Raw genomic sequence first — 18,613 nt, forward strand, 5'->3', positions numbered from 1 at the left:
GCAGGAATGTAATTACGGCCCTTGCCTGCTGTCCTCTCCTTCTGTTGAAGGGTCAACCCAGCATTGCATTTGCTTCCTCAGCAGCTCACACTGGATGTTAAGTTAAAAAGTGCTCCTTAGGTGAAGCGTCATCAAGCGTGTCTCCCCACTCCCTGTGTTCCTGCTACACTTCTCATTGGTTTCAGCTTGCCCTTCAGCCTTGTCAAGATCTCCTGGAATGTCAGTTCCATCATCCAGCCTTTCAACTTTTTGTCTACTAAAAATTATATAAATTTGCTTTCTGTGACCAATAATGTCAGTCTTTTCCCTCAAGCCAACTAGCATCTTGACCTAACTAGTCCACTTCTTATTAATATTTCCAGAAAGTACAGCAACTGTCTTTCAAGAATAACTTCAAAAAGAAAAATAAATACCAGTGTCAGAAATTGAACCAGGCATCTAACATATGCTACAAAGTATCAGCTGTCCATTCTGAGTTGTTCCTTGTTTTCCCTTTAAATGAATACTGTGAGATCATCTCTGAATCTCAACCGCAAAGGTTATCCAGCCAGTTGTTCCAAGGAAACTGCTTTTATTCATAAAATTAAAAGTTAACATTCTTGGTTTAGGTTTCCAAGTGAAAAAGGAAAAACTTCCAATGTTTATATTAAAATATTAGTATGAGGAGAGAAAATTATTTTTGATAAAGAATAAAATAAACATTCATTGTATTTAATCCTCTTACATAAAATTTAATGTTTTCAAAGTTTAATCTTGAACTGAAGTGTCATATCTTGCTTAATATGTTTTCAGTAGGAAATAGCACTTCCATATAAAACACATGAACTCTTAATGAAGAGTTTAATAGTAATCATAGTTATCTGAAATTTATTAAACATTTCCTACGTGCCAAGTGCTGTAATATGTACTTTAACATACTAACAAAACAAAACCTATAACATATAGGCTCTCAGCTTGAGGTAAAGGCAATGTCCAAATGATCATTCTTATTTTAAATCAAATATTCAAAGTGAAATGTAATTTATTTCTTATAGCATTATGTTATAAGGTAAATATCAATTAAATTTGAAAAGAAAAAGTGGAAAATCAAACTCTTCTTTATCTAAGGTTTACTTTAGTGATGCAATTCACATGTTAAGACACTATATTTCTCCTTGGAACATTTCTAGGAAATGAAGTGATTCAGAAGTTTTGAATAACTCTCAATGCTGCTGAATTACCTCATATGCATTTAGAACGATCATGTGTTAATTTGTATAGTGCTTTGTAGTATTTCAATTGATCATCCTATCAGCCCTAGTATGAGGAAGCCAAGAAGGCATCCTCTGCCCTAGAAGTGATATAAAACTGACTGCAGATGCTTCTCCAGATCACTGGAAGAGAACCAAGCTTATGGGCTACCAATGGTTTTGTATGAAGATTCGTTGGGCCTTCTCTTAACACTCTCCACATTACGCCCTAGGTGACTTCATGCATAGTCAGGGCCTTATGAAGATTGCTGAAACCTTATCCACAACCTGGCTTCTCCCAGGGGTTGCATTTTAGTGGACATCTTCAACTGGAAATCCCATGGGCACTTCAAAGTCAATCACAACCCAAACTTACCTACCAGCTTTTCGTTCTCCCAGTCTCAAGCACGATCTTCCCTCTAAATTCTTCCTCCTAGAGACTTGCAGTCACCACCTAGTAATCCAAGGCAGAATCCACAGTTCTCCCTTTCCATGTACAATACATCACCAAGTTCTTTGAAGTGTATCTTTTAAGAAGCTCTCAACTCCTTTCCCCACGCCCTGACTTCTGGCACCATGTTTCTCACAGACTTCAATTGTCTCTCAGCCTCCACACTCACTCCTCCCCAAAACCACCCTCTACCTCACAACCACTGTGATCTTTCTCAAATGTGATGGATCACATCACCAACAGCTGAAAATCATCCTCTGGCCATGTCACCACCCTTATCTCCCATCACCCACATCCATAAGTGAACCTGCATTATAGCTGGACCTAACACATGACTTTGCAAATGAGGTGCCAGCTGTCGACCTTTGCAACCCCTGGGAGAAGCCAGGCTATGGATAGAGTTTCAGCAATCTTCATAAGGCCCTGACTATGCATGAAGTCACACCTTTGCATCTAACATTTTGCATCCATGCCTCGTAGTGTCCTTACTCCCCATAAACACTCTGTAGGATTAACATGTCCTTATCTTCAAAGTCTCAGATTGAACATACTGTTCAAGGAGGCCTCCTTCGCCCCATCCACACCCCACCCCATTCAGATTTAGATGCCCAATCCATGTGTGTTCATAACACCCTAATAGCTCCTCAGTTACAGTATGTGTCACATAGGTTTTCTTTATTGATTTACTTATTGACCTGTCCCCTCCCCCGCCAGACTTAACTTCCTTGACTATAAAGACTGCATTTCATTCACTTCAGTATCCTCATTATCTAATGAGGGCACTTTGTTAGACAACTATTAGGTAGGTAATAGCTACTGACTTTATTGATTCATAAATATCCAATTGAAATATCTTTCATTTGCATTATATTTAATGACAAGCCATATGGATGAGTGATTCTAAAGACAAATAGCATAGTAATTAAGACCACATACCCTCTGTTTCACTTACCATCTGGGAGATCTAAAGCAAATTACTTAATCCTCACATTAATGCTGTAGTGTAGACATTATTATATGACAGATTGGACCACTAAGGCACAAACAGAGTGCGTGATATGATGTATGTAAAGTGATTTGAACAGTTCTTGGTACATAACAAATGTTCAATAGATGTGAGTGGCTACTACCTTCAGTTCCTATTAAATTGCAATGTAAAACCATGTGGTTATTTTTAAACTTGAAGTCACAGCTCTCCTAAAACATGAATGGCAGTTTTTTGTCACTGGCAGGGTTTGATTCATACTATCCTGTTCATTTTCTTCCTGGGTTTTTCTTAGAAATCTAAAAAGCATGTGGCATGTGAGAAGACTGTGGTACTGATAATGAACCCAAGATAACTGTGCTTTAAAAACAACAACAAAATAATCATGCTGTGTGGAGCATTGTATCATGCTGTATACATCTGTATAACTGATGTGTGAGGGAATCAGTGTCATTCAGTCCTACTGCTAAGGCTGTAAAAATAAATGATGACAGAAAAATCAGTCTTTACCTATTACCCAGGAAATAATGAGCATCTCCATCCATGAGAAGCAGGAGGTTTTCATCCTGAACAGCTGTTTTGCATTATCTGTGCTGGTTTCATTAGGAAGGAGTTTGGTGCCTTCAAATCTGTCAGCTGCATTCATGACTAGTAGCCCCAGAAAAATGGTGAAGGAGGCTGCATGTGCTACAAACTTCATGAATGGGCCACGCATTATCTTCCCCATCTGCCACAACACACACCAAAAGAAAATCTTAGCTTTGTTCTGTACATTTTGCAAAACACACACACGTATACACAAGAATAAATATCTGTGCACTCCAATGTTTTCCTAAGATAATTATGTACCTTTATATAACTAATAATAGAAAAATAATTCCTTATGCTGATATAAAATTTTGGTCACGTTGCTCAGCTACATATGCTGATATTCTGGATTGATAGTTAAATAAATTAATTTCTATTAAATGATATTTAAGTTCTTAAGATATTACATATAATACTGACAAAATATTTTATGAATATAATAATGAAAAAAGGCAGAGCATAGTATCACCATTACTCATAAAAAGAAAACTAATTTAGTGGGTGTGAAGTATTGAGGAAGCAGCAATGAAAATATTAACCTGAATCTGCTTTACAATGTATACACCCTTGGTTGATGTTTGTCTGCTTGTTGTCCTCATGTGCATTTCACTGACATGGGTGCAAATCAGGCTTCAAGTGATGCTGTAAATGGAGTAAGAGTCAGGAGCACCAAGAAGAGAAGTCCCAGCCCAGGACAGGACAGCCGGGCAGTTCCCATCACGTACTGGAAAGATGTCCTGGAATGACACTGGATTGAAAAAAGTCCAAGTGTCTTTTTTTTTTTTTTTTTTACGTCTCTAAATCTTTAAATATGGGATAGGAACAAAAGGTTAAAACATTTGGTCTCGTGTTGGGAAGGGAGTTTTGAGGAAGAATGGGTGAATTCACTGGAGCTGGCCCAGGCGACAGAAACCAAGTAGGGGGTGGGTCTCAGGTGCAGAGGCTGGAAACGGGGACTCAATGGGAGCAGTTTGTAAGGGTGGCTGTAGGGTCTTCAAACCGTTTTTTATATTTGCAGAAGCCTATTGGAAATCACTTTATATTTGCTGTTCATAGGCTTTGGGAAAAGGTTTAAAAAAAAGTTTTGTGGGATTTTTTGGCTAGAATTGCATCAGTGTGGTAAAAAATGCAGATTGGCAATTACATACATCTCTGGTCACATAACCAACACATTTTAGGTTCAGGTTCCAGTTTCATTCCCTCATTAGCTGAGTAGCAATGAGTGAATTTCCTAAATTATGTGAAAGTCAGATTCTTCATATGAAATATGGAGATAAAATAAAAGCTCTTGTGCAATTATAGTACAGGAATCATTTCCATCTGAGATGCACAAATCCTAGCTGGGGCAGATGGATGGTGTGTGCCCAGGATGTGTCTCAAGGGCTCTGTGTATCCCCTGTAATGATAAACAAAACTCAAATACATGTATGCAAGATTTTTTCTTAGGAGAGGGCCAATAGCTTTCGACAGCTTTTCAAACGAGTTTATTATTACAGAAAAATGTAAAAATTAATAATAATACCACCAACACTTGGCCAGTACTTGTGTGTACTGTTTTAAGTGCTTTACCCTGTTAATTCCATGATATAATTACAATACAAAGCGGTATATGCTGCTGAAATGCCCATTTTATGGATGAAGAAACTGAGGAAGTGAGGTCCAGAAACTAGCTTAAAGGTCACACAGCTTATAAGTGGTAGAGCCGGAATCTGAACCCAGGCATACTTGTTTGAGTTAATGTTTCTATTTGGTTTACAAAACAAGTTCATATTTTCTCATTGAAGTACATATATATGTAAATTCTTAGAGAACAAACGGTTCTAAGATTTTAAAAAGCTAAATGCTATAATGGAAGGAGTGCAATCAATGTTCTCTGTTCCTACACACTTTATCTGTCTATATGGTTTTCAAAATCATAAAAGTTAGAGCTAGGATGAATCACATAGTTTAGTCCCTTCTCTTTTGATATTTAGAATCTTAGGCCAGGCAGAATATCAGGGTGTGTATGTGCGTGCATACATACATGCATGTGTGTGTGTGTGTGTTATCTAGATCAATAGATCAACCACTCTATCTATCTAGTTTTAAGCCAATGGATCTATACAGTTAGATATATTGCAGACCCAATCCAAGGTTACTTTGTAAAAGGTTGCTGTAAAAATGTTGTCCAAAAACCATACTTCCATAAGTAAATGCTCATTAGATTGAATCAAAGAGTACTTTCAGTATTTTTTTAAGATCTTGTTTAAATAGAGCTCTCAAATAAAGTTAAAACAAATGGGAGAGAAAGTAGGCTTTATTTTCTTTTGCCTATTGTCCTTAGCAATGTTTTCTAAAAAAATATGGACTATTAAAAACTGAACATTAATGTGACTTTAATTTATTTTTCTATGATGTGCCACATATACAATTTTAATTCTATATTTGCTTTATATACAATTTATTGTAATCATGGCTATTTAATCATGTTTTATATAAAATTCAATCTCGTGTACAAGATTTATTTAATCATTTATTGCAAGGTTCAATATCTTCCTGGTGAAAAGAGCTATTATTATAAATATTAAACCAATTTTTTAGTTTTCAGTTTATTTGACTGTTGTGGAAAACTGGGATTGGGGCATTGACTATTAGTAGTAAAATCCATGAAAAACTTATTTATTCCCTTCTTTGTTCAGGAGAGAATCTGAGGCGGCCTTCAAAATACAAAATTACGAAAAACTCAAGAGAGCACAAATTAAAATAGGAGAAGGAGAAGAGAAAAGGCTGGATACATAAAACGGGGTGAGAATAAAGCTACCCACATTAGAGTGTGCCTCAAGCCTGAGAGGTCTGGAACTTGAGTTCAGCTGTCTGGACACATCTAAAGCCAACGTTCAGCTATTCAGGGCACAGTATCTGATCTGCCCCTCACCTCTGACCTGCCTCACCTTCCTTCTTCCCTGGGTTCCTGGTTCTTACACAATATGACTCCTTTATTTTATTCAGAAGGGAGAGAAGAGAATCAAACCAGGTACTTTTGTTGCTTACTAAATATATACTACCAAACGTAAAATATATAGCTAGTGGGAAGCAGCCGCATAGCACAGGGAGATCAGCTCAGTGCTTTGTGACCACCTAGAAGGGTGGGATAGGGAGGGTGGGAGGGAGACGCAAGAGGGAGGATATATGGGAATATATGTATAGCTGATTCACTTTGTTATAAAGCAGAAACTAACACACCATTGTAAAGCAATTATACGCCAATAAAGATGTTTAAAAAATAATAATAAATAAATAAAATTTTAAAAAGACAAACACATAAACAAACAAAAAGATGGTTAACAGGAAACTAAAATGGTGTGTTTGGATAATCATATCTTCTATTTCTTATTACAAATCATTGGGAGTTGTGTTTCTGTTTAAACTAAAGGAGATTCTGGCACCACTCAACGGACTTTAGGAACTGAAGTGAGTTATTCATTTTAGTAAAATTTGTCATCTATATATTCTGTGACATAAACAGATTTCTAAAAAATAACTGTAAAGAAAAATTGAACAAGGTGAAAAACTGATGTACCTGGAAAAATGACTGAAAGTAAGCACTGAAAGAAATACCTGCTTTTAAATATGATATCATACTCTTTTTAAGTATTTACTGATGATCAAATAACCATCAAATACCAATAGTAGCAGAAAAAGTTGAAGATAGCTTAAGCCAAAATGATTTGAAATCACAGCATGACCTATAATGAGTATAAAACACATTTGGGTTATGGTGGAAAAAGAGAACAAGTAAGGACAAAAAGAATTTCTTAAAGAAAAGAGCAGACTTGAGGAAAGAAAACCAAACTTTAAATAGAAACAGGGACTCTGTCAAGGTGCATAGGCCTGCAATTTGATCTCGCTTAATTTTCATGGATGCTTTGGAATTTTTTAATATTTTAAATAATATTTTAAATAAAAGCATCAATATAGCTTGAGCAACCTCCCCCCTGTTTAAAAAAATCAATTCTCTAAACTGTAAATAATATTTATATATATTACTAAAGGGAAAAATGTAAAATAGATTTTATCATCATGCTTCAAACATTAAATAACAGTAAAATAGATTTTAGATATGAAAAAAAAATGCAGTGTCCTTGACAGTGTCCTTTTAATTTGATTATTTGCCTCAGGGTTCATAAACAAGGATGGAAAACAGATACCAGAAAGAAACATGGCCAGGGAAGAAGAAATAGTGAAGGAAATCAGGTTAATTAGGATTCAATCAAAATTTAAGAAATGTGCAACTCTAAGGACTGCCAAAACTAGTCTGTCAAAACACCAAACACTCTGGAAGGTGTTATGCTTTTGAACTCACTGGATATGGGTAGGCACAATTATTCACTTTAGAAGAGATATTATAATTTAACTGATCACAGAGTAATAACAAGGATAATTCAGAACCCCCGCACACTTTTTTATCCCCCCCACTTTTAATTCAGGTTAAATCTCTGAAGACCCAGGAAATGTGAGTAGAAGCAGAACAGAGACTACATACGTAGATGTAGCTTATGTTCTAGTAAGGAGAGTTAACTCTTTTTTCAAAGTGAAATGTCATTCCTATGAAAAAGGGAAGAAAAGAAAAATCTTAGCTTTCTAGAAAAAAATCCATGCTATAAATTTCTAATTCTAGTAAATGTCACTACTTTCATTTTATTTTCCTCCTTTATAATTTATTTATAAATATATAAGGCCAAATTTTGGCCTTATATATTTAAGGGAAAAACATTTATAATGACAGATTTTACCCTCAGGAGAAAATGCCAAGTTTCCAGCAGTTCCTATCATCATCAATGGAAGTAATTATGAAGTTCCCACTATGTAAGGCTTTGCACCAGCTTCCTACAATAAGCCACTTAATAACATTCCTATAAGGTTAAAGCACCAAATATATGACTAAGTAATAATAATAAGAAAATATGTTGGTAATGGTGATATATGTCTTTGCACCCACATGTTACAAATATTTGAAAATGAGTCATGCCCAGATTTAACAACAGCAAGTGATTCAACTGGCATATCTACATGGCACATAAATAGATGGTCCAGCAGACATTTCAGCCACATAGCTTTAGAGTTATTTCAGTCTGACTCTAAGAGTTGAAACTTAGACAGTTCCAGAAATGTGGCTTCAAAATCATGCAGAATAAGATTGTTGGCAATGCAGGGCAGACAAATCTCTATGCCTGTTAACAGAATGACAGGTCAACATTTTCCAAACTTCTTCCGTCGCACTAATGAAAGGCTAGGTCCATCTGAACAAATTAATTTCATCAAATTCTGGGCAGAGTTTGCCAAAAAAACAAAAAAAACCCAAAAAACAGGCTATCTTTGTTGTCAGGTTACAATGTACTCTGTCCTTAAAACAAATAGTCTTCATTGAAACAAGCATTATAGTAATATTTACACAATTGTCCTTTATTTATATTAAGATTTATCTGGTCATATTCGCTAAAATAAATACAAAACAAAAACTTTCAGATTTTGCAAGAGGAGAAATAATAAAAGGAAACATGTTCTTTTAGGGTGTTATTTGAGATATCTGCTCAATGCATACCTCATCAAAAATGTAAAAATATATGCATAGGTGTAACTAGAGAGAAGACAAATAGGAAATATACTGAGGTTTTCTTTCGCATATTAACAGTGGTAATATTACAGGTGAATTTTCTCTTTCCATTGCTTTCGTTGTTTCTTATAGCAAATATATGTTATTTTTATAATATTAAAAACAATAAGATTATTTAAACCCAACTCTGACTTCCCTGAAATTTTTATTTGGGAAATAGAATTTTCTTTGCTTAACTGGCTCTGATATATAAACCAAATACACTTCTAGGAGATAATAGAGGTGCAGGCTTCACAGACATACCTTGCTGCACGGAGCAAACCAGTAAATGAGAGCCAGGAAAGGCAGTCCGATGGCAACGGCGAGGACCACAAGAAACTTGACTGCCGTGGTCTGCTGCCGCAAACCGGAAAGGTTCTCATACCATATGGACAGAAGCTGCTGTTGACAGTTTGGATGAGCTACAAACTAGCAGGGGAGTGACAAAACATTTAACAGCTTGCTTAAAGATTCAGCATAAACTCTTTTCTTGCATTCTAATATTATGTTCTGTTCTTGCCCATGAAATATATTGTTAGAATTAAAGAACAAATGTAAAATATCTAGCGGGCAGGTATCAAGCAAGATGGCAGGGGGTTCTAATATGTATTACATAAATTCAAAGATTCCAACTTTTGCTTTATGACTAATGGGTTTTCTTTCAAAGCACAAACAATTTTGGAAATTTAATATTGGAAAATGATTCATCAATATTTTACGAAAGGACTTTTATGATTATATGTTTTTTCCATCTAGAAGGAGTGATATAAAGATCCTGCTAGATCAGATGTCTAAATACTTTTTTTTTTAAGTATACGACTTTTTCTGCACTGACCTAAAATGCTAAACTTATTTTATACTAGGCTCCCATTTGCATATGGGTCTTTTTCTTGACTGCCTATTCTATTCTACTGATATTTCTTTTTATTCCTGCACCATAAACTCTTTCAATTAAGAAAACTTTATAATTAAATTTCACTCTTTATTTTTCAGAATTTTTTATTCTTTCATATTTATTGCTTACAAATGAACCTTATATATGACAGAGAGCTACATTATTTAATATACAAAAAGCAACAACTCAAAATAACAATTGGTAAAGAATATATAAAATTAGACAAAGGACAGGTTATATAAAGGAACTAAAAATGTTTCTTAAGGATGGTTAACCTGGAAGATAATTAAATCAAGATACAATGTTTGTCTTCTCAGAATGGTAAGGTTTAATAATACCCATTATGTAGCACAGGGAGATCGGCTGGGTGCTTTGCGATGACCTAGAGGGGTGGGATAGGAAGGATGGGAGGGAGGCTCAAGAGGGAGGGGATATGGGGACATGTGTATGCATATGGCTGATTTGCTTTGTTGTGCAACAGAAACTAACACAGTATTGTGAAGTAATTATACTCCAATAAAGATCTATTTTAAAAAAAGAAAAAAAAATAATACCCATTATGAGTGGAAGAAATAATCCCTCTCACACACTGTTGACATGTGTAAACTGGTGTACATTTTTTGAAGGGAAATTTAGCAAATGTTTTGAAATAACGAAAAAAATGAAGAAAATAATAAACACCCTTAAATAGTAAACTGACTAAATGAACATAACAATATAAATAAACATAACAATATGCAGCCTTTGAAAAGATTAAGTGGATGTTTATTTACTGATATGTGAAGATGTCCAAGGTATAAATTTATGGAGAGAAATATAATATTGATTAACTACTCTCCGTTAAGAATTGAGAAGAAAGAAAGAGGGCATGTCTATATTGTTTGAAAGCTTACCATAAGTCTGTGTTACTTTTATTAGAAAACCTACCTTTAAAAACTGTTTTTTTTTTTAAGATATCTTGCATAACCTAAGAAAGCAGTCAAGGATAGGAGGCACCACATGAAGACAGAGGTAAAAATACTCCATAAATAAAGATGAAGGAGATTCAAATGCTCTAAAGAAGGAATAGAAGGCATTGGTCTGTAATTGGAATATATTAACAAATGGGAAAACCGAGTTGGGTCTTAAATAATGATGTTCCTATCCTATAACAAATGCCTTGTAGTTTGAACACAGAAAGTCATTTTTATATCATTAGTTAAGTAAAAGAAAGTGTCAATCACTTCATAAACAAGTCTAGGTTTTAAAGACTGGCATTAGTGTAGGTTAAATGCCTCACAACCAGGCACTTAGAATTGTTAGAGAACCTACCTAGTGCAATTAATTAGAAAAACCCAACTCAATCTAATTATGCCAACCCTTCATCCCGATTTAGCACCAATAAAAACTGAAATAATGTAAAAGGGGCTTCAGGCCTGACCTTACTTTTTTTACGTCATATTTAATGGCAAGTTTTAAACGGCTGAGATTTGGACGACCGTGATCTCCACCACTGTGGTGTATTTCAACATCCCCGTTCAGAATGGCCTCTACTTCTTCGGTATTTCTGCACAGATCGAGGAGTCCAACAACAAAATCTTTGCACTGCATTGACAGTTTTTTGTAGTCATTCTAGGAAAGACAAAGCAAAGCAAAAAACAATAATGTAGAAGTAGCAAATTTTACTATGTTATGCTGCAGAATTGATCAGTGATTTGATGGTCTGTAGAGGAAAAAAACTCTATTTTTAGGTTTACTATTCTTTTAACATCTTCAATTGCTGTTCTGCTGAGCACTCTCTGAGATATCTTAGCGCAATAAAGATTTTATTTATATCCTGAAAGAGGAAATTTGTCTAAAACATAACCAAAGTTATCAAAAAGTACTGCACTGTGCCAAACTCATCTGCTGATTCAGGAGAAATATAAAGTAAGCAACATTTCCCACAGCATGCTCATACTATTTTGCATACATATATCTCTTATGTTCATAACTTCATCAGCTAGGCACATAATATATATTTGCTAGACAAAAGCAAACATATATCACTTATCTATTTACTAAATTGTTACTGAGGAACTTTATGTACCAAACACAGGGTCAAAAGACGAGATCTAATATAAAGTCTGCAAATTGAGATTCTTCTCTTTGGAGAAAAGGAAATTTAATGAAAATGCTTTCACTGTAATTTACTGCTGATGAACTAATGGTATTTTGGGAGGATTTAGAGAGTACAGATCATTGTTAAACACCAAAAACTCATTTTGAACTTACGTACACCATGCATTCATATCTTCATTCAGGTCTTTCTGATATTTCCTTCTTCTTTATTCTCTTACATTGAAATAAGGCCATTTATAACCCAATGTTAATAAAGAAAACCTATTAGCTAGAACTTGTTGCATTCCAAGTGGATCATATCATTTAATCTTCACAGTTGCCTTGATCACTTAGGTTAAATAATATGTTCAAGATCATGCAGCCACTAAGTATCAAAATGAGGCTTTAAATGTAACCCTGTTTGGCTCTAAACCCTTTGCCTGTAAGACCCTTTGTCATTTTGTAGAATGCTTCTCTATTTTGATCTATGAAGAACTGGGAGGCAAACCAGGGAAATACCAGTCCCACTTTGCACATCAAAAAACTAAGGTCCCGGGCTTCCCTGGTGGCGCAGTGGTTGAGAGTCCGCCTGCCAATGCAGGGGACACGGGTTCGTGCCCCGGTCCGGGAGGATCCCACATGATGCGGAGCGGCTGGGCCCATGAGCCATGGCTGCTGAGCCTGCGCGTCCGGAGCCTGTGCTCTGCAACGGGAGAGGTCACGACAGTGAGAGGCCTGCATACTGCAAAACAAACAAACAAACAAACAAACCAAAAAAAACTAAGGTCCCTTGAGGTCACTGCCTCCATGGCAGAGTTTACTCCTAAAGCCAGCATTGCAGGTTCAGAATTAAGTTGTCTCCTCCATCTTGAAGCCACCATTGTGTTGTAGGCTAAAAAGATTCCTTGCAGGGGGAGTTAAGATAGCAGAGGAGTAGGAGGACGTGCAGTTCATCTCTCCCCAAGATGCATCAGGAATACATCTACAGATGCAACAATTCTCACAGAATACCAGCTGAACAGTAGCAGAAGACCTTCAACACCAGAAAGGACTATAAAGATCCCTGAATAACTGGATAGGACGAAAAAAAGGAGGGAGAAGGAGGGGGAGAGGAAGCGGAATGGGACCTGCACCTCGAGGCAGGGGAGCTGAAGCAGAGGAGAGATACCCGAATTCAGGGAACCCGCCCCCCCCAACAGGGAAATCGATTAGGACAGAAGGGAAAAGCATTTGAGGCTGTCAGAAGAGGGTGAAGCGGCTGATCTATGGCAGACGGGACAGAGTGAGAAATATACAGGTGGTCTGTACCACAGCCCTATGTGCCCCAGACTGGGATGTGTGCTCACAGGTGTGCAAGGGGGCTGGGAGCTGGACTGTGGGCATTGGAGAACAGACCTGGAGTGAGAACTGCTGTTGGCTGTGGGGAAACAGACTGAGGGGACGGGAGGGAGGAAATCCGCAGCAGGGAATGCCTATGGAGGAAGACTGGACTGCCATGGAAGCAGGGCGCTATTGCTGAGTCACATGCAGGGGGAGGAGCCCCTCTGTAACCTCTCTCTCCCCACACACCGGCACCAATAAAAGAAGCCTTCTCAGGGCTGGTCCTCACACACCTTACACTGAGCACCAGAAAAGGCCCTCACTTGGGCCATATCTCTTGTGCCCGTGGCCGCCAGCTTCCCTGCACATTTGGTGCCACCAGGGGTCCTGTGATCCAAGCAGCCATACCACCTCTGCACCCTGGCCTCACAGGGGCAGACCCAAAATCTCCAAGGCAGCCTCAGGACCAGATTCCTGTGGGTGGAGCACAGGGAGAGGTAGGGATAAAACCAAAGCTGAACCTCAGGAACAGGCCGACTAAGGAAGAAGATCAAAAATCTTTCCATCAGCTGTTCAAGCTGCAGATTAAATCCCCGTGATCACCTAGGTAGACCCTGTGTCTATGGAATACCTGAGTAGACAATGAGTGTTCCCACAAATGAAAACAGTCTAGCTCTGGCAGCTGTGGATTTTGGGGGCCAGCACATGCAGGAATTGGGCCAGATCAGAGTCTGAGTGGTTCCCACAGGGCCCACAGCAGGTCCAGAGACCAGCCCAGAGGCAGAGGAGGGCTTCTTGGGGAGGCAGAGGTGGGCTGTGTCTCACTGCATGTGCAAGGACACTTACAGTGGAGACCCCAGGGAAACATAACTATTACTAAGAATTTTCATTCATTTTGTTGTTGGTTCTGGCTTTTTTGTTTGTTTCTTTTTCTTTCTTTTTTGTGTTTGTTGCTGTTATTGTTTTAGTTTTATTTTTTATAATTTAGTCTTTTGGGATCTTCATGTTTTATAACTTTTTAAATATATATTTCTATTTTTACTTTGCTTTTCTGTTGTTCTGTGTTCTTTTCCCTTTTTATTTTATTATTATTTTTTTAATCCTTTTTATCAGTTCTATTTCCTTACTTTATTCTTCAGTTGGCACACTGCTTTGGTTTTGCGTTTTTGTTAGTTTTGATCCTAATTGTTTGATTTCGCCTTTGAGTTCCTCTATTTGTCTGTTTGTTCTTTGCTTTTTGTTTTATTTGGTTCTATTTTTATTTCTTTTGTATGTGTGTGTATTTCCTTGCTTCTATTTTTGTTTGATTTTACTTTTTACCATTTGTCTGGGGTTTTGTTAGTCTTTTTTTTTTTTTAATCCCCTTTATTGTGGGAATGAGTGACTTGCGGGGTCTTAGTTCCTCGACTGGAAGTCGGGTCTGAGGCTTTGGGGTGGGAGCACTGAGTCCAGGAAGCTGGACCACTAGAGAATTCCTGGCCCCAGGGAAGATTAATCGCCAAGAGCTCTCATAGAGGCGTCTATCTGAATCTAAGACCCTGTTCCACCCAAATGCCAGCAGTTCCCAGTGCTGTATGCTTCACACAAAACAACAAAGAAGACAGGAACACAAACCCACCCATCAGCACACAGACTACCTAAAGTCATACTAAGCTCACAGACACCCCAAAACACACCACCTGATATAGCCCTGCCCAGCAGAGGTAAAAGACTCAGCTCCACCCACCAGAACACAGGTACCAGTCCCTCCCATCAGGAAGCCTACACAAGCCACTGGACCAACCTCTCCACTGTGGGAAGAGAACAGCAGGAAGAGGAACTATGAAACTGCAGCCTAGGGAAAGGAGACCTCAAATACTGTAAATCAGACAAAATGAGAAGACAGAGAAATATCTTGCAGGCAAAGGAGAAAGATAAAAACTGACAAGATCAAATAAATGAAGAAGAAATAGGCAAACTACCTGAAAAATAACTCAGAGTAATGATAGTAAAGATGATCTTGGAAATAGAAGAGAGAAAATAGAAGAAATGTTTAACAAGGACCTAGAAGAACTAAAGAGCAAACAAACAGTAATGAACAACACAACAGCTAAAATTAAAAACACTCTAGAAGGAATCAATAGCATAACTGAGGCAGGAGAATGGATAAATGAGCTGGAAGATAGAATGGTGGAAATAACTGTCACAGAGCAGAATAAAGAAAAAGGAATGAAAAGAATGGAGGACAGTCTCAGAGACCTCTGGGACAACATTAAGTGAACCAACATTTGAATTATAGGCATCCCAGAAAAAGAGAAAAAGAAAGGGTCTGAGAAAATATTTGAAGAGATTTTAGTTGAAAACTTACCTAACATGAGAAAGGAAATAGTCAATCAAGTTCAGGAAGTGCAGAGAGTCCCATACAGGATAAACCCAAGGAGAAACATGCTAAGACTCATATTAATCAAACTAACAAAAATTAAACACAAAGAAAAACTATTAAAAGCAGCAAGGGAAAAGCAAGAAATAACATACAAGGGAATCCCCATAAGGTTAACAGCTGATCTTTCAGCAGAAACTCTGCAAGCCAGAAGGGAGTGGCAAGATATATTTAAAGTGATGAAAGGGAAAAACTACCACAAAAATTACTCTACCCAGCAAGGATCTCATTCAGATTTGACAGAGAAATCAAAAGCTTCACAGACAAGCAAAAGTTAAGAGAATTCAGCACCTTCAAACCAGCTTTACAACAAATGCTAAAAGAACGTCTCTAGGAAGGAAAAAAAAGACAAGAAAAAGACCTATAAAAACAAACCCGAAACAATTAAGAAAATGGTAATAGAAACATACATACCAAATATTACCTTAAATGTAAATGGATTAAATGCTCCAACCAAAAGACACAGACTGGCCGAATGGATACAAAAGCAAAACCTGCATATATGCGGTCTACAAGAGACCCACTTCAGATCTAGGGACACATACAGACTGAAAGTGAGGGGATGGAAAAAGATATTCCATGCAAATGGAAATCAAAAGAAAGCTGGAGTAGCAAGATTTATATGAGAAAAACTGACTCTAAAATAAAGACTATTTCAAGAGACAAGGAAGGACACTACATAATGATCAAGAGATCAATCCAAGAAGAAGATATAACAATTGTAAATATTTATGCATCCAACATAGGAGCACCTCAATACATAAGGGAAATGCTAACAACCATAAAAGGGGAAATCAACAGTAACACAATAATAGTAGGGGACTTTAACATCCCACTTACACCAACAGACAGATCAACCCAAATGAAAATAAATAAGGAAACACAAGCTTTAAATGACACAGTAAACCCACAGCCAACATCATTCTCAATGGTGAAAAACTGAAACCATTTCCACTAAGATCAGGAAGAAGACAAGGGTGCCCACTCTCACCACTATTATTCAACATGGTTTCGGAAGTTTTAGCCACAGCAATCAGAGAAGAAAAAGAAATAAATGGAATCCAAATCAGAAAAGAAGTAAAACTGTCACTGTTTGCAGATGACATGATACTACACATAGAGAATCCTGAAGATTCTACCAGAAAACTACTAGAGCTAATCAATGAATTTGTTAAAGTAGCAGGATACAAAATTAATGCACAGAAATCTCTTGCATGACTATACATTAACAACAAAAAAATCAGAAAGAGAAATTAAGGAAACACTCCCATTTACCATTGCAACAACAACAACAAAAAATTAAAATACCTAGGAATAAACCTACCTAAGGAGACAAAAGACCTGTATGCAGAAAACTATAAGACACTGATGAAAGAAATCAAAGATGATACAAATAGATGGAGAGATAGATCATGTTCTTGGATTGGAAGAATCAACATTGTGAAAATGACTATACTACCCAAAGCAGTCTACAAATTCAATACAATCCCTATCAAACTACCAATGGCATTTTTCACAAAACTACAACAAGAAATTTTACAATTTGTATGGAAACAGAAAAGACCCTGAAGAGCCAAAGCAATCTTGAGAAAGAAAAATGGAGCTGGAGGAATCAGGCTCCCTGATTTCAGACTATACAAAGCTACAGTAATCAAGACAGCATGGTACTGTCACAAAAACAGAAATATAGATCAATGGAACAGGATAGAAAACCCATAGATAAACCCACGCACCTATGGTCACCTTATCTTTGACAAAGAAGGCAAGAATAAACAATGGAGAAAAGACAGCCTCTTCAATAAGTGGTGCTGGGAAAACTGGACAGCTACATGTAAAAGAATGAAATTAGGGCTTCCCTGGTGGTGCAGTGGTTGAGAGTCCACCTGCCGATGCAGGGGACGCAGGTTCGTGCCCCGGTCTGGGAGGATCCCACATGCCGCGGAGTGGCTGGGCCCGTGAGCCATGGCTGTTGAGCCTGCGCATCCGGAGCCTGTGCTCCGCAATGTGAGAGGCCACAAAAGTGAGAGGCCCGCGTACCACAAAAAAAAAAAAATGAAATTAGAACACTTCCTAACACCATACACAAAAATAAACTCAAAATGGATTAAAGACCTAAATGTAAGGCCAGACACTATAAAACTCTTAGAGGAAAACATAGGCAAAACACTCCATGACATAAATCACAGCAAGATCCTGTTTGATGCACCTCCTAGAGTAATGGAAATAAAACCAAAAATAAACAAATGGGACCTAATGAAACCTAAAAGCTTTTGCACAGCAAAGGAAACCATAAACAAGATGAAAAGACAACCCTCAGAATGGGAGAAAATACTTGCAAATGAAGCAACTGACAAAGGATTAATCTTCAAAATATACAAGCAGCTCATGCAGTTCAATATCAAAAAAAAAAACACAACCCAATCCAAAAATGGGCAGAAAACCTAAATAGACATTTCTCCAAAGAAGACATACAGATGGCCAACAAACACATGAAAAGATGCTCAACATCACTAATCATTAGAGAAATGCAAATCAAAACTACAATGAGGTATCACCTCACACCAGTCAGAATGGCCATCATCAAAAAATCTAGAAACAATAAATGCTGGAGAGGATGTGGAGAAAAGGGAACCCTCTTGCACTGTTGGTGGGAATGTAAATTGATACAACCACTATGGGAACAGTATGGAGGTTCCTTAAGAAACTAAAAATAGAACTACCATACGACCCAGCAATCCCACTACTGGGCATATACACTGAGAAAACCATAATTCAAAAAGTGTCATGTACCACAATGTTCATTGCAGCACTATTTACAATAGCCAGGACATGGAAGCAACCTAAGTGTCCATTGACAGATGAATGGATAAAGAAGATGTGGCACATATATACAATGGAATATTACTCAGCCATAAAAAGGAACAAAATTGAGTTATTTGTAATGAGGTGGATGGACCTAGAGTCTGTCACACAGAGTGAAGTAAGTCAGAAAAAGAAAAACAAATACCATATGTT

At 37.3% G+C, this 18,613-nt stretch overlaps 1 protein-coding gene across 3 annotated transcripts in view; it reads right to left on the reverse strand.

Annotated features, from left to right (window-relative positions):
* TRPC6 (transient receptor potential cation channel subfamily C member 6) overlaps positions 1–18,613 on the reverse strand; it is a 112,467-nt gene that overhangs the window by 20,180 nt on the left and 73,674 nt on the right. The window contains exons 3-5 of one of the 3 annotated variants that reach the window (XM_007448546.1): positions 11,206–11,391; positions 9,150–9,314; positions 3,176–3,392 (exon numbers count right to left, since the gene is read on the reverse strand). In XM_007448546.1, coding sequence (XP_007448608.1) covers positions 3,176–3,392; positions 9,150–9,314; positions 11,206–11,391 — 568 coding nt within the window. The remainder of the gene's footprint in view (positions 1–3,175; positions 3,393–9,149; positions 9,315–11,205; positions 11,392–18,613) is intronic. The other 2 variants (XM_007448547.1, XM_007448548.1) reach the window with 2 other exon arrangements.

Source organism: Lipotes vexillifer, unplaced genomic scaffold (genome assembly GCF_000442215.2).
Source record: "Lipotes vexillifer unplaced genomic scaffold, Lipotes_vexillifer_v1.1 scaffold593, whole genome shotgun sequence".
Lineage (NCBI taxonomy): Eukaryota > Metazoa > Chordata > Mammalia > Artiodactyla > Lipotidae > Lipotes > Lipotes vexillifer.